Source organism: Fusarium poae, chromosome 2, assembly GCF_019609905.1.
Source record: "Fusarium poae strain DAOMC 252244 chromosome 2, whole genome shotgun sequence".
In the NCBI taxonomy this organism is placed as follows: Eukaryota; Fungi; Ascomycota; class Sordariomycetes; order Hypocreales; family Nectriaceae; genus Fusarium; species Fusarium poae.
Window position 1 is genome coordinate 4,722,256 of NC_058400.1, and position 15,268 is coordinate 4,737,523.

Sequence of the window (15,268 nt, forward strand, 5' to 3'; positions counted from 1 at the left end):
CACTTTTCATCTCATCTCATCTCATTTCATTAAGCTTCATTGGCAACAACGAATATTATGCATTTCTTCAATCTAAATCTTACAAAGCCATATCCAACTTAGTTAGTCTCAACCTGCTTCATTTGAAAGTACTTTGTAATTATGTTACTTCACGTCAAACCTATATAGTGCTCATAGATAAACTCATTCTCTCATTTCACAATGCTTAACCAGGTGGTACACCTCCAGTGACCCTTGTCATCGAATCGCCTCAGCTACGGAAGCGTCACATTCGACTTGGAGGCTATCGCCTGCGATGGTACTGGCAGAAGGCATCTTGTGTATAGTCAAAAGTAATCTTGGATAAGGCTGGGGCGATGATGCGCAACACTGGCGTACTAGGAAACAATATTGGGTGTGACGAACAAGCATCAGACACTATTACTATGACGGCTATTTTCCAGTTTGAACAAGAGCTGTCAGACTGGCAGGATAGCTTAGCTCAGAAACTACGACCCTGTAGTGCCGGCGACCTGTTGCAACTCGCGGGCACAGACGAACAAGATACTACTGTCTAACGCTTTCGGGTAATTTTAACACTGAGATATCTGAACACTCAGCTTCTCCTTCACCATCCAACTTTCATTCTATCGCTGAGTTCCTTTCATAAAGGATCAGAGATGCCAAACCGCAAAGCGGTTTCTGTCATTGCGTCTCTGGCAGTGTTTGGGGGTTTGCTGGTTAACCAGAACGCTGTAGGTGAATACCTCCGACTTTGGGGTTGGAGACGACTTGAGTTGGGTCAGTTCTTCGGCAGTGACCTTCAGAAATGGTCTGAGCGAGTCCAATAGGTTCCAGCAATAACAAAATTGCCAAAGAGCTAGCATAAAGGAGCTAGCATAGAGAACAATGGCATGTTATATTCTGGATATACAGATGGTACAAGGTTATGGAATGTCTCTCTTGACCACATCCTGTTGATAGATTAGTTGACCTTCTGCCGACTTAGACCATGTAAACCCTATATTTGTGCTTTGTCAGCGGAACTTGTCTTAATAGACGAAAGTCCGAGTCACACCATAGATTGTCTATAAGAGGCGGGGGAATATCGTGACCACTGCCGATTTTTTGGCGACGTGTTCGAGATTCTAATACTTAACTTGGCCGAGCTCAACCACTGCCATACATATCAAATAATAAGATCCTAAAGATTCCACCATCTATTATCAATTACCAAGACTCAGATCATCCCCTAAGCGCTAAAGTCAACATGGCTGGCCACTACCGCGGCATCTCTATCAACCCGAACAAGGCGTTCTCCAATGACCCTCAATTTTCGGGATTCATGAAGCCTTGTCGCTTCGAAGGAGAAATCAACTTCTTGGAAGTCGAAGGTAACATACCTAAAGAACTCGATGGGACCTTTTATAGGGTCATGCCTGATCCGCAATTTCCTCCTTTCGTCGACAACGATCCCGTGAGAATATGTTAAACAATTGTATGACATGAATTGCATTTAACTCTTGTTTAGTGGTTCAATGGAGATGGAAATATCAGCGCTTTCCGGTTTGCCAATGGGAACGTTCACTTCCAGCAACGATATGTTCGTACTGAAAAGTTCCTACGGGAAAGGGAGGCAAAGCAAGCTCTCGGCGGTACGTCTGCGAGCTGACATTGACAGGAGGGTTTCGAGATACTGACATTGATATGGCGAACAGGCAAGTATCGAAACAAATACACTGATGCAGTCGAATTCAAGGTCCGCACTACAGCAAACACCAACATCTTCTACTTCAACAAGATTCTCTTGGCCATAAAAGAGGACGCGCCACCATTCGCAATGGATCCTATCACACTCGAGACGTTTGGGTTGCATGACTTTAATGGACAACTACCTAGTCTTACCTTCACAGCTCATCCAGAACTGGATCCTAAAACTGGAGAGCTAGTTTGCTTTGGGTACGAAGCCAACGGTGATGGCACCCCAGATATCTGTTATTATTCTATTGACCCTGATGGCACTTTCAACCAGACTGTGTGGCTGATTTCACCTGTTGTTGGGATGATTCACGATTTCGCTGTCACAGAGAATTGGGTAAGTCGTTACATGAAACATCACATGTCTTTCTGTGACTAACAACTGCAGGTACTCTTTCCCATAATTCCTCAGATCTGTGACATTGATAGACTCAAACAAGGAGGAGAACATTGGCAATGGGATCCGAATTGCCCGTTTTATATAGGACTCTTGCCTAGACGAGGGGCGAAGGGTTCAGATGTCAAGGTAAGCAAACGTTTCCTCTTCGCCAATCGCCTTGTATATAGGCCCCTCTTGTCTACAATCGTTTCAGTACTAATGTGTTCCTTTCACAGTGGTTCAAGGCACCGAACGCGTTTCCTGGTCATACGACGAACGCGTACGAACTACATAACGGCAGCATTGTCTTTGATCTTCCTCTGACCGATAAAAACGTTTTCTTCTGGTGGCCCGATAGAGATGGCAACGCTCCCGAACCTCATGATATCCATGCCAAATATGTGCGATTCACCTTGGACCCCAACACTTCAGACCTTCATCTCCCAGCTCACGACATTATCTCAGAATGCGACATGGAATTCCCGAGAATCGACGACCGAGTCTCCATGAGACCTCACAGCCACAGTTTCTTTGATATGATGGATCCCAAGCTTGGAACGGACTTTACTATCATCGCTCCCCTGTTAGGCGGTGGTCACCCCTTGTATAACTCCTTAGGTCATCTCAATCACCAAACTGGAGAGTTGGAAGTGTACTTTCCAGGTAAAACCCACATGGTACAAGAGCCCGTCTTTGTACCTCGAGCAGACGATGCGCCTGAAGGTGACGGCTTCGTTATTGTTCTGGTTAACAATTACTCTACCATGTCAAGCGAGCTACATATAGTTGACACTTGTGACTTTTCTATTGCACGGGCAATAGTCAAGCTGAACATTAGGCTGAGGGCAGGACTTCATGGAAACTGGGTAGATGGAAAAGAGTTATCTAGATAATCTCAGATATTGACATGAGGGGAAGAAGCTGGCTAGGTCTATATAATTGACACGTCTGCTTTATGACTTTGAAGCTATCGCTGTACGCCTTTCACTCTCAGACTGTGGTATCGGAAAATATCCAGGAGTATTGTCACCCCCGCATCCGACCTTGCGGGGGTATGGAGTGGCCCATACTGCGGAGTGAATCTCAGATGTATGCAGCACTGTGTATAACACGTGCAAGAGAAATAGAGACATGGCATCATCTATAAAAGTAGATAATCTACTTCACTTTCTCGTTATTTGACACGTCGTGAATTAACCAAGTTGAATCACTTTCTGAGTTAGAGCCAAAGAGAAATAAACATTCCTCTTCAATGATACTGATTGACAGACAACTCTTGTCTCAGCCCATCAGAGGGGTTCATTTTGGTGTATATTTGCCGACATTCTTGCCACTGATGAGTACTCCCCCACTTTCGGGTAGCAACCGCGATAGCTTTTACTCCGCTTCGGATTTGTTCCGCAAGACAACTTGACGGTAGGAAATAGCGGAAACAGTATTGATAGTTGAGACAATTAACAGTCAACATAAAACCAGTCGAATTGTGCTGCATTCTGACACCTTGTTCTTACCAGAGGCAATAAGCATACTTGGGTCTGATACCAAGAAGATTCCATTATGTATGTAATGTCAAACACTCCAACTCAAACCTAGCCGCTAACTCCGACTGATAGGTACACCACGTCTTTCGCGTTCTTCGAGGCCCTGGTGGAGGCTGGGGTCAAGAATTGCTTCGTCAACTTGGGTTCAGACCACCCTAGTATCTTGGAGGCAATGGTCAAGGGCCAAAAGGAAATGCCGGATACCTTCCCCAAGATCATCACGTGTCCGAATGAGATGGTGGCTCTGTCCATGGCAGATGGCTATGCCAGACTGAGCGGAGAGGCCCAATGTGTCATTGTGCATGTGGATGTTGGCACGTCAGCTTTAGCCGCTGCTATTCATAATGCAGCCATGGGGCGCGCCCCTGTTCTTATTTTTGCTGGTCTTTCACCGTACACCATTGAGGGAGAGGTTCTCGGGTCAAGGACGGAGTTCATGTAAGTGGAACATGGCTGTAGTCTGTTTAGTCTAACATTTGTACTGCTAGTCACTGGATCCAAGATGTACCGGATCAGAAGCAGATCGTTTCCCAATACTGCCGGTACACTGGGGAGATCAAGACAGGCAAGAATGTCAAGCAGATGGTTCGACGTGCTATTCAGCTAGCTACCAGCCACCCACAGGGCCCTTCATACCTAATGGCGGCCCGCGAGGTAATGGAGGAGACTATCGAGCCGTATTCTATCAACCCCGCTTATTGGAAACCCGTTGCTCCATCAGCTCTTCCACAAGAAGCTGTCCAAGAGATCGCCAACGCCATGGTCAACGCATCTGACCCACTTGTCATCGTAGGCTTCACCGGTCGCAATCATGCGGCGGTCGAGCCCCTTGTGTCACTAGCCAATACTGTCAAAGGTCTTCGCGTCCTTGATACAGGTTGCTCGGATATGTGTTTCCCAGCGGATCATCCAGGCTGGCTTGGTATGAAGTATGGAGTCGATTCTGCTATTGAAAATGCAGACGTCTTTCTCATTCTTGACTGCGATGTTCCATGGATCAACAAGCTGTGCAAGCCTAAAAGCTCAGCAAGGATCTTCCACCTCGATGTCGATCCTCTCAAAGAATCGATGTTGGTTTTCTATATCGATGCTGAACAAAGATATCGCGTGGACGCTGAGGTCGCCCTAAAGCAAATCACCGAGTATCTACAAAGCAACCTAGCAGAGACGCTGTCGAGCGTTGAGTTCGACCGACGTGCTCATGTCTTATCAAACTCGTACAAAGAGCGCATTCGTATCCTTGATGAGCGATCCAGACTCCCAGACTCAGGTAAACTCACTACCGACTATATTTGCGCCACACTGCGACAAAGACTACCCCAAGACACAATCTGGGCTGTAGAGGCGATTACGAATGCCATCTTCGTCGCGGATCAGATTCGAGCAACTATTCCAGGACAGTGGATTCACTGTGGAGGCGGAGGTCTCGGCTGGAGCGGTGGTGGTGCGTTAGGGATCAAGCTTGCAGCAGACGCTGCTGATGCCCTGGTTCCTGGCAAGCGCCAGCGATACGTAGTACAGATTGTTGGCGACGGATCCTATATGTTCAGTGTTCCATCGAGTGTATACTGGATATCCGCACGCTATGGAATCCCAATCCTAACCATCGTTCTCAACAACCTTGGCTGGAACGCGCCACGAAGGTCTATGCTTCTCGTACACCCCGATGGGCCTGCTTCACGAGCGACGAATGAGGAGCTCAATATCTCGTTTGCACCTAGTCCGGACTATGCTGGTATTGCCAAGGCTTCTAGCAATGGGTTAATATTCGGTGCTCGAGCAGCGAATTCGGCCGAGTTTTTGGAGGCCCTGGAAGGGGCTGTCGAGAGTCTCGACCGGGGCGTTTCAGCAGTACTGGATCTTGCTATTTAGACGCAAACATACTGCGTAGACAGTGAGAAAATATAGTTATATGAAAAATATGCGTCATTACTCATTTATATATGATGGGTGGTAGCTCATTGCGGCGGTTCACGTCGTTAATGCACTAAGTCTTCTAAGGCTGAGCACTTATTGGACATTTGAAGATGTTAGCGAACCGCATGCGACCTTCAATTCAATATCAGTTGTGCTCAGTTCCATCTGTTCTCTAATTGCATATGTTGAGTCAGCCTCACCTCCCTTGCTGCCATAAACCAAAATCGACAGTAGGAAACCTCCTACAATGGTAGTTATTGTTGCAGACAGCGTGGAAGCCAGCGTGATGGGTTTTTTTCGATTGATATCCATGATTTTTGTGACTTTCAGATTCTTTGTGTTGCTTACGACCGGCACTATGGTAGGCCTTGATTGACCGTGCTGACAGTCGAGTGACCTTTGAGGTGAATGGCCTTCTAGCTTGATGTCTTGGAGGGCGGATCGCAGAATTTAGCATGGTTGTAAATGGTGGGGAATAATTGGAGATTGTACTGCAAAGTCAAATATTAAGCAACAAAATAACCAAAGCTGAAGAGATATCAGGTCAATTCCGTAGTAATTATTGGGCCAGGACTACTGCAGGATAATAACCGTACAGCAAGATTGGGACTGCACCAGATGCGGCAAGGGATGGAGCATGATACGGATATTTCCCGGGTGGTCTAAAGTGTCCAAAGCCGAAAGCCGGCAAAACTAGTGGCTGAGTTCGGGTACAGGCCGTGGAAAGATGAATCTCCCCCCTCCACCCTCGGCCAAATCATATTTGTTCTCCGGTCGCTGTACAGTCAAGTCAAGACAATGCCGTCTGATACAATAGACGCTATTGCGGATGCTGGATCGTTGAGGCAAGATGCTGACAGCACAATCTCGGTCTCGACTTCACGTCGCCCCACGAAGCGCAAAAGGGTTGCATTGGCATGCGACAATTGTCGGGAGCGAAAGATCAAGTGCGATGGCTCCAAACCCATCTGTAGACCCTGCAGCAAACGTGGAGAGCTTCCTGTTCGGTGTATGTACACTGTTATTGGAGGAACAGCAAAGCACTTGAGCGGACAGGAGTAAGCCATTGCCATATGCCAAGCAATTTAGTAAAGGTGTTAACCAAACCTGCTCAGATACATCGAGTCACTGAAGAAACAAGTGACAGACATGCAGGAAGTTATATATCAGCTTCGACAAGAAGCAGAAATCAATACTATCACTATCGCTAACATCAGGGAGTCAAGAAGCCCCAGAGAAAGACCACCAACCGTTTCAGGTGCAACAGGTATAACCTCGGGTACCATCCGTGCCACTACTGGTACAACTTCCGGGGTCTCCATCAGAGTCTCCGAGACAGGTGGACCCAGTCCTGTGAGTGCCATGGGGGCTACGACTTTAACACAGAATGGCCAAGAGGACGACTTCTTTGGTCAATCATCGGTCCATTCATTGTTACGCGAGGTTTCTCACCCTCAATCTCGAAACTCAGCTCCAATTAGCGACAGAAACCAAACATCTACCTCAGTATCCGTGCCAGATCTCTCTACGGCGGCACTGTATTCTCCTGATTTTGCCCTTCCTCCGCGACAAGTCGCTGACAGAATTCTTGACTTGTATTTCAATAGCGTTCATATCTTTTACCCTTGGACAAACTCTATTAGCTTCAAGAAGCGATATGAAACACTGTGGGAACCAAGCGGCTACCCAGGTTCTCAGACAAGCGAATCAGGCGATATTGGCCTTGGAGGTGAGCAATGCTCCGAATCATCCTTCTTTTGTGCTCTCAATGCCATGTTTGCTCTTGGCTGTGAGTTTTCGGACTTACCTCAGAAGGAAATTGCGTCAGCAAACTTCAGCTCGCGCATGAAGAATCTATTACAGGTCGATGTTCTTGACAAAGGGGATTTATCCCACGTTCAAGCGTTGCTTCTTGCTGCCCAATTCTCCATATCAAGTGAGTACCCTACAAGATGTTACAATCTCGTCGGGCTGGCTTGTCGGATCGCTGTCGGGCTGGGTCTTCATACTGAAAGGCATGCCGGTAAGCGATCGAATCTGGAAAATGAAGTACGTCGTAGGGTCTGGTACGGATGTTTGCAAATGGAAATGACTATTTGCATGACATTGGGTAGACCTCCAGTGCTGGAGATGACAGACGATGTTCTCATCCCATCCGCCGTTGATGATGACTTTATTACTGGTGAAGATTCATCGTGTTACCAACCTGAGGGGACCATATCACAAAATCTGTTCATGGTAGAAAATATACGGCTGGCCAAAGTACTCGGCAAGATCCTTTCTTCTGTCTACTGGCAGAGCTCTCCATCCGACTTCAGCACCCTTGTCCGCCTGGAAGGCGTCCTTGAGGATTTCAGTACATCTTTAGTTGACGCCCTAAGATGGTGGGACCGCGAGTCAGAGTCACAAGGCGCACTCACCCATCGTGATCATGTCCTTAGAAGACAGCGAAATGTTCTTCATGCAAGATTTCTTCACCTTAAAATCTTATTGTACAGACCCAGCTTCAGTTCTTATTGCTCATCTGCAAGGCGCGCGTTTCAAGGCCGAGACACAGAAACGGGGGTGGCTCCGGGTGACAATGGTCCTGAAGTCAACACACTCCAAGCAGCATTCCAGTCTCAGTGTGCTACAACATGTGCCAAAACTGCTTATGACTTGTCGGTTTCCCTGTTATCTGCGAGACAGGATGATGCCACTGGTGCATGGTGGTTCAGTTTATTCTGTATGGTTCTGTATTTCCAAATTCTTGATGTTTTATTCACTGACATCATCCTAGACCTGATGACGTGCGGCGGCATAATCATTCTCGCCGAATGTGCTCAGACTGCTGGCAGCAAACATTTCAATCAAGCCCAACTCGATGCCACTTGGGAGAATACCACCATGCTACTGCGGCTTATTGGACGGGAGAATGCCCGTGTACAGGGATATCTCGACCAGTTACTTCAGTTGAAAGAACAAGCCCGCTCTACAAATTTCCGTAAGCTCAAATATCAAAATCGTTCCAACGACTTTTGCTCAACTGAGGCTGACAGACCATGTGCAGCAATACGCAACTCCAGAGAAGCTACGATAGTGGCTTCCCGTTGGCCATCTGCCGGTCCTGGTGAGGCTCAATATGCAGACTTGAATCAGAATGGAGCCTTCGCTCCATCTATGGAAGATCAAGCAGTACAAGGGGAGCATATGTCGTTGTTGTTCCAAGACAACTGGGACTGGAATCTTGAGGGTAATATGCCCACTTATAGTGGTTTCGGATTTGGCGACGAATCTATTTTTCCTCTATCTGGTTGGTCTACATGAACACAGAGAACGGACCATTTATGGTAGCCGATATCTTGTATTATAGCCCCTTCTAAAAACGTGTTGTTGCATTTGTAACAGACAAGGTCTTCAGTGCCTCGACAGAGCTAAGGGCCAGATGTATCAAGACCTCACCTTCCGGAATCTTCTATTTGCCGTCTGTTATGTCGAAGTAGCTAAAAGCGTACTTATCAAGCTTGCACATGACGCTCCTGGTGTGACCAACCGACACAAGCTGAGCTAACTTGCTGACTTTGGTAATGATGGCATCAAGTGGAAGCAAACTTTCTTTTCTTATGTCAATGATTTTACTAGGGTCAGTAGCCTTTGTCGAAACGACAGCTGACATTCTGAAACTTAATGAGGAGTTAGTGTGGTAGAGAAAAGCTCGGGAAGCACCCGTCAACCTTCATCTCTCAACCCTTACTGCCTTGCTCTTTATTTTCTACTTTCTTTATAACTCAAGCCTTCAACGCTCTTCTCTACTCTTATCCCGGACATTCTTGATATAAAGAAAATGTCTCAATTAGACTTATATAATAGGAAGTATACTTGGTTAATCTGCGCCTGGGATGTATCATTGCTATTGTCCATTCATCTTTGTTATAGGACCAGTAGAGCCCAGCCAATGCTTGACTAGATGTTGCTTGAAGCACCTGAACACCTTGTAAGTTTCTACAACTTGCAAGTGAGACCGGGATCCATGTTTTTCGTATTCGGTGCAAAACGGACACCAGTATCCCTTTCCGTCAGATGTCTGAAAGCCAAAGACTGCCCAGCCTGGTGATGATCCGCTCATTGGCTTGTAATTATGCAGGTATCTTTGGAGGCTTTCAGGGAAATAATTGCCATGGATAACAATCTTACTGCGGCGGGGGTGAAAGCATGGATGGCTAGGGTCCAGATGACATCTTTCAGCATACATTTGTTCGTCCTGCGTATCGAATTGTCTTGAACGCTCATATTCTGCCTGAAGCGCGTCGCGCTGCTGCTGAAATTCGTCATTTAAAGCTGGCATCCGGTATTTGTGATAAGACTCTATAACGGCTGGTGGCGCTGGCTGATTGTCTGATAAAGACTGCCTTTGTTCTTGAGACGATTCGTCATCTGTGCGTGTGGGCAGGTTGATGTTTTGATATAACTGACGCATTGATTGTGCAGAAACATGTGTGTTATCAGAGATCGCCCGAGGTTCTTGGGGCTGTACTGGCTGACGTTCAAGTTGTTGTGGTGGTACAACCACGGCATAGGACACGGGATTCTGAGCTGGCAGAGGTGTAGGTACTTGAGGCTGCCGAGGGGGGATCACTTCCATTACGGCCCGACTGCCAGGGTCTATCGCTGACAAGCTTTGGGTTGCGTAGGCATCGTTCGTGTCCTTTTGTGCTGAGTATTGAGGTTGTGGGCAAGTCTCAACTGGCATGGGTCGAGGATGAGATGAACTATGAAATGATTTTGTGGTGTGGTCGTTATGAAACTCATTGCTGTCCTCTTGATGAGGTCCTGGTTGCTGAGGGAGGGTATCTTTTAATCGACTATTGATAATTTGATGAGCAGCTTGTGCTGGACAGCTGGAAAAGGGCAAATAATGGCGTAGATCCGGGTTTTGCAACGTAGGCGCTTGGGAACTAGGCAGCTGCGACCTGGAGGGCCTTTTCACAGAAGCATCCGAATCTGTGATGAAAGTATCGCTTGTTATGCAAGGGTTCCTCTTCACCCCTTCTGCACCGGGGTCTTGGAGGGGATGCAATGCTGAATCTTGCGTTTCTGGTTCGGTGCTGACTGTCAGCGATCCTGGCCGTTGTGTAGAGTCTCCGGTAACGAGAGCGGGGAGTGGTACGTGATGGAGTTCCTGTCGACGATCGAGATCGGGTCTTGGTGCGACAGATGTGAGTGTAGGGAGCGCCGCCGACACTGTAGGCCAAAACGAATTTGGAAAGTGGCTTTGCAGTAGATGTTTCTTCTGATGTTGTGGTAAGTCTGAGGATGCAGATCTTGATTGTGATTGATCTTGCTGTTGCGATTCTTGCTGGTTCCTAGGCTGGGACGGGATATCATTGACTAGTGACGCAAGTTCCTCGGATTCAAATTCGGGTAGAGGCTCATCGATTTGAGCTTTTGCGTTCGGTGTTTCGTGATGATCCGGCAAGGAGGGCTCAGTCAGTTCATCAGCTGATCCTTGTGTCTCTACATCTTTTTGCTTTGAATGTTTCTGATGACTACGTGGTTGGACTGACGTAATTAGCGATAGACACGAATTCGAGAGCCCGGGACACCTTTACTATTTCGACTTTCCCCTTCCTCTGTTGCATGGTTAAGAATTTCGGTGTCCTCTTCTGTGGGCAGTGTCTCCTGCTCTTCAGCATCCGTCTGTTGAGAGGATTCAGGTTCTGGATCTTCCTGCCATACTGAGTCTTCTCTGGTTCGCTCATCTTCTCCTGTTCCACCTTCATCATATCCTCTTGTTCCGCTCTCATCTCTTTCTGCGTCTCCGCCTTCATCTTCCTCTGGTGTTTCGCCTTCATCTTCCTCAACTTCTTCTTCTTCTTCTGAGCCCTCATCTGAATCGTCCTCGTCCTCGTCCTCGGACCATTCCCTTGATTGGAGGTATCCGCGAACTGTCTTGAGGTAAGGAATAAGCCTATGCTTTTGCTTGGGATCAAAGTCACGTAATTCTCTAGCTTCAATCCACATGATGGCACTCTTGCCGGGAAAAGGACGGCCGTCGAAAAACATAACAGGAAACATACGCTCCTTTTCATGAGCCTCTCGGTTCCTGTAGCCTTTAGCCCATACGTATTTGCCCCTCTTTGGTATCTTGTTGTAGCAAGGGGGTAAAGTTTCTATCAGATCGCACGATACAATGGAACCTGGAATGCCCACAGTGGAAAAGTCGCCCATGGGGAGCAATACAACAGCAAGCCATTCTTTGGTTTTCTTCCAGTAGGTGGTATAGATGTTTCCGGGTTTAGGATTCAAGATACCCTCGAATTTGTCATTATCTGTCGACTCTTCGATGTGTCTGTGGCTGCGCCGTAGCACTCTCTCTGCAGGCTCTACCACTGCAGGCATTGATGGTTTGTTTGAACGTTCTGTTGTGGACGTGCGAGATGTTTCTGTTGTAGTCTGACATGGCTGTTCTGTTGTGATCTTTTGTGGCGACCCTGTTGAACTCGTTAGGTCAGTTCTGTGGCGTTTATCTGTGCCAGAGACTGGCGTCGACGCTTTTCGTTTCTTGGACAAGGTTTCTTTGCTCTTTGAGGGGGGAATATTTTGGGGTGGCGCATTCATAGACCCTGATGATCTATGCCGTTGTGCAGTGCCTCGACGTGCAGTGATGTCATCATCGCAAGTTGAGACTGGTGATAGAGGAGCAGTCTGCAAATTTCCACTGGCAGGAGTGATATTGGCCACAAACTTTTCAGGAAGCTCATTCCCGGGTTTTGTTGGTCCAGCCTCTATAGGCTGATGGGCATCAGGCATTTCGATATCTGCGTTCTCATCGCCGTTGACTGCATCATCGTTGGTCTTGTCATTATCCACGTGATGGTCTTCTTGGTTGTCAAACGTTGGGCCTTGGTCGATGGCATCTTCCGGTTCCGGGATGGCCTCGACTACTTCGTTACGGGGAGCGTCCCTTTTGAGGGATTCATTTGTCGTGAGATCGGTTCCAATTTTAATCCGTATATCTTGCGACGCGTGAGATGATTTTGCTGCTTCAGTCTCATGAGTTTCGACGTCTGGAGAGACTTTGTCCTGGTGCTGATCCGGTGGTCCTTGTTCACCAGCTTTTTGGATGATTGGCGTTTGATTTTGAGTTGGACTGGTCAATGCCAAAATATGTGCCAGTCGGTCACGAAGGTTATCCATTGTCTCTCTGAGTCTAGCCTCATATTCTCTGACATATTGGTCGCTGTTGGTAGCGTAAAGGTTTTCCAGCTTTTTGATCTGACCATTCAAGTGTATGACGTTATCTTCGTAGGTCGAGGTCTCTTCCTCCGTCTCTGCGCCACACAAAGAGGTGAGTGCAGCGCGAACTTGAATGCGCAGGCTTTGCTTCTCCTCCTCATAAACGACCTGCGGAGGTTTAATGTTTGCAAAAATGGTTCCATAACGGGCGACGACTGCTTGTATCTCTTGGAATTGACGAAGTGAATCCTGATGGGCCATTTTGCCTGACGCGCGTTACCGCGTCGACCATACCAGGGGATGTGCTGCTGAGCGGCTCAGTACCTGCAGATGACGCGCCTGCACGTTCCGACAGCAATTGGACGGGTACCGACGTGAGTAAGTGTCGGGGACAATAAGGATGATGATGATATTGTTGTTTTGAGGGATGAGGCTACGAAAGGTTCAGGCCGAAAACTGGGATTGAGTTGGGTTGACCGGAATGGGCCGCTAGGTACATATTAGTTAACCGACTAACCAAGGAGAGTTTATCCGACTTGTTCACTCAGTTTGTTGCAGGGGGTTTAGGTCTAACTAGTGCCAATTAATTATGTCTCGGGATTTGCTTTTTTCCGTTGTACGGTACTAAGAGTCACATCACAGTCTGTAATACAAGACGCAAACGTCATGGTTCACGATTTGAAAGGTACCCGTCGCAACGGAATGTCATCCATCAGATGCCTATAACAAATCACAATCTCAGTTCCCTAAGTGACCTTTCTGAGTAACCCTAATCATAAGACCTTGAAGGATAAAACTTGGAACCCAAAGACTCCCCTGAAATCTCATTATATACATACACATACTGTGCTACAACGGTAGAGCTCCACACCCATCCCTCAAGGTTTGTCTAGCGCTGACTTTGTGGTGCCACTAGACATGATACAGAGCCAATAGATGAAATATATTTTCAGTGTCTGGGACGAGTCATGTCGCATCACCCAATAGTTACCTGTTATCGCTCCCTAGCGTGTTGAATCTTGTCGCATCTTCTGTTATTCATCTAACAATACCCAATCGGATCTTCCGAATAGGATTGAAGACTCCATCATCCAGACACTAAAAGGGGTTCCATTACGGCTCCACTACTGTACCCATTGTTATGACGTACGCGCAGTTGAAAACAGAATACCCTATAGTAATAGTACCATCACCACAAAGACAACATGACTATCAAGTCTGGAGCCTTCGAGATAGAGATACTCCTTTAACACCTAACAAGCCAGACAGACCCTGGATTCCACGAGATATCTCCAGCATGGATCCGTTGACAACTATACTAGAAATCAAAATCATTTTTCCGTTCGTCCCTTATCCACTGCTACGCAAACCTTAGTGATACCCTGTGTGTAAAACATCATCCCAATGGCCTTGCCAAATTGTGGCACTATATTGACATGAGATCAATTGTGTTGGGCACAAGAATATGTACTTCCCTCAGCGAAATCTACTAGGACAAGAGCATTGCTGATTCGATTGCTCCCATCCTGATGATATGTAACGTTCTTCTTACTGACTACAGGTATTTGCCCATCTTTTACCTATATTCTAATGTTTAGGTCTGGGAATCATAGTATCATGTAACTGATGCTCTACTGTTGAAACCGGGCAAAGCGAAACACAAAACAATCTCGGAATGCCGATAGAAGCTCAGTATATCAGTTTTAAGTTTCTTTTAATTTTTTTTAACTATGTAGATACGAGTAGTGTTTTGCTAAAGGTTGGTCCTCTCATATATGACACGCTGCAATAAGCCAAACTACCTATCAAAGGCCTCACACCGATATCTATCGATGGCGACATTCGTCTTGATACTGGTATCCGAATGCTTTGGCATCAGGCGTAAACTTTCCATCTACGGAAAGGATACCAGAACGGAAACATGCTTTTGGTTTCTCTTGCCTTTTCTGAACCGGGATCTCTTTCTATTTCGAAGTCTGACGTGCAATTACGGCTAGCGGAACGGCTGGGATGGTGTCGATTTGACAATCAAGTTCCCGCGACGGGATTGGCATACAGCTCGAGCAAGTTATTGATTGGCCAATAAAGTTACAAGAAAAGTCGACTGAGAATGTCCTGTAATGTAACTGGGCTCTCGATGAGTTCTTCAACCATCTGTGGTTACTCTCACCTTAACATCTGACGCGGTAGTCTAGATCTGCAGGATGAGCAGCGACGTCGTTTGTGAACCCTCAGCCACAAAGCCTTACACATGAAGACCTACAGTGTGTTTCAAATGCCTCGCCCACATTACCTTGATTCGACAAGACAGCTCGGTTTCAGCATTTGCGGCTCCAAGATAACACGTCATGAATGATAACGCTATCAAGTGCAATAAATTCCTCTGGAGAACGATTATCAGCGCCCTTTAAATCTAACTACCTATCCTCAAGATAAGTTATCGGCCCGCAATTTGCCTGTTCGAAAGGGGCAGGCATAG

General features: G+C 46.9%; 3 protein-coding genes across 3 annotated transcripts; 2 read left to right on the plus strand and 1 right to left on the minus strand.

The window, feature by feature from the left end:
• Positions 1-1,249: 1,249 nt before the first annotated feature.
• FPOAC1_005488 (uncharacterized protein) lies at positions 1,250-5,529 on the plus strand (the record flags this gene model as incomplete). Its single annotated transcript, XM_044850015.1, has 8 exons — positions 1,250-1,456; positions 1,511-1,634; positions 1,698-2,074; positions 2,126-2,263; positions 2,353-2,839; positions 3,663-3,675; positions 3,730-4,095; positions 4,146-5,529. 8 exons carry the CDS (start codon positions 1,250-1,252, stop codon positions 5,527-5,529), a joined length of 3,096 nt encoding a protein of 1,031 aa, XP_044708725.1.
• Positions 5,530-6,372: 843 nt separating this feature from the next.
• FPOAC1_005489 (uncharacterized protein) lies at positions 6,373-8,880 on the plus strand (the record flags this gene model as incomplete). The annotated part of the gene is made up of 4 exons (XM_044850016.1): positions 6,373-6,632; positions 6,690-8,299; positions 8,354-8,557; positions 8,624-8,880. The coding sequence occupies 4 exons, from the start codon at positions 6,373-6,375 to the stop codon at positions 8,878-8,880; spliced, it is 2,331 nt and encodes a 776-aa protein (XP_044708726.1).
• A 583-nt stretch (positions 8,881-9,463) lies between these two features.
• FPOAC1_005490 (uncharacterized protein) lies at positions 9,464-13,050 on the minus strand (the record flags this gene model as incomplete). The annotated part of the gene is made up of 2 exons (XM_044850017.1): positions 9,464-11,112; positions 11,163-13,050. The coding sequence occupies 2 exons, from the start codon at positions 13,048-13,050 to the stop codon at positions 9,464-9,466; spliced, it is 3,537 nt and encodes a 1,178-aa protein (XP_044708727.1).
• Positions 13,051-15,268: the final 2,218 nt, after the last annotated feature.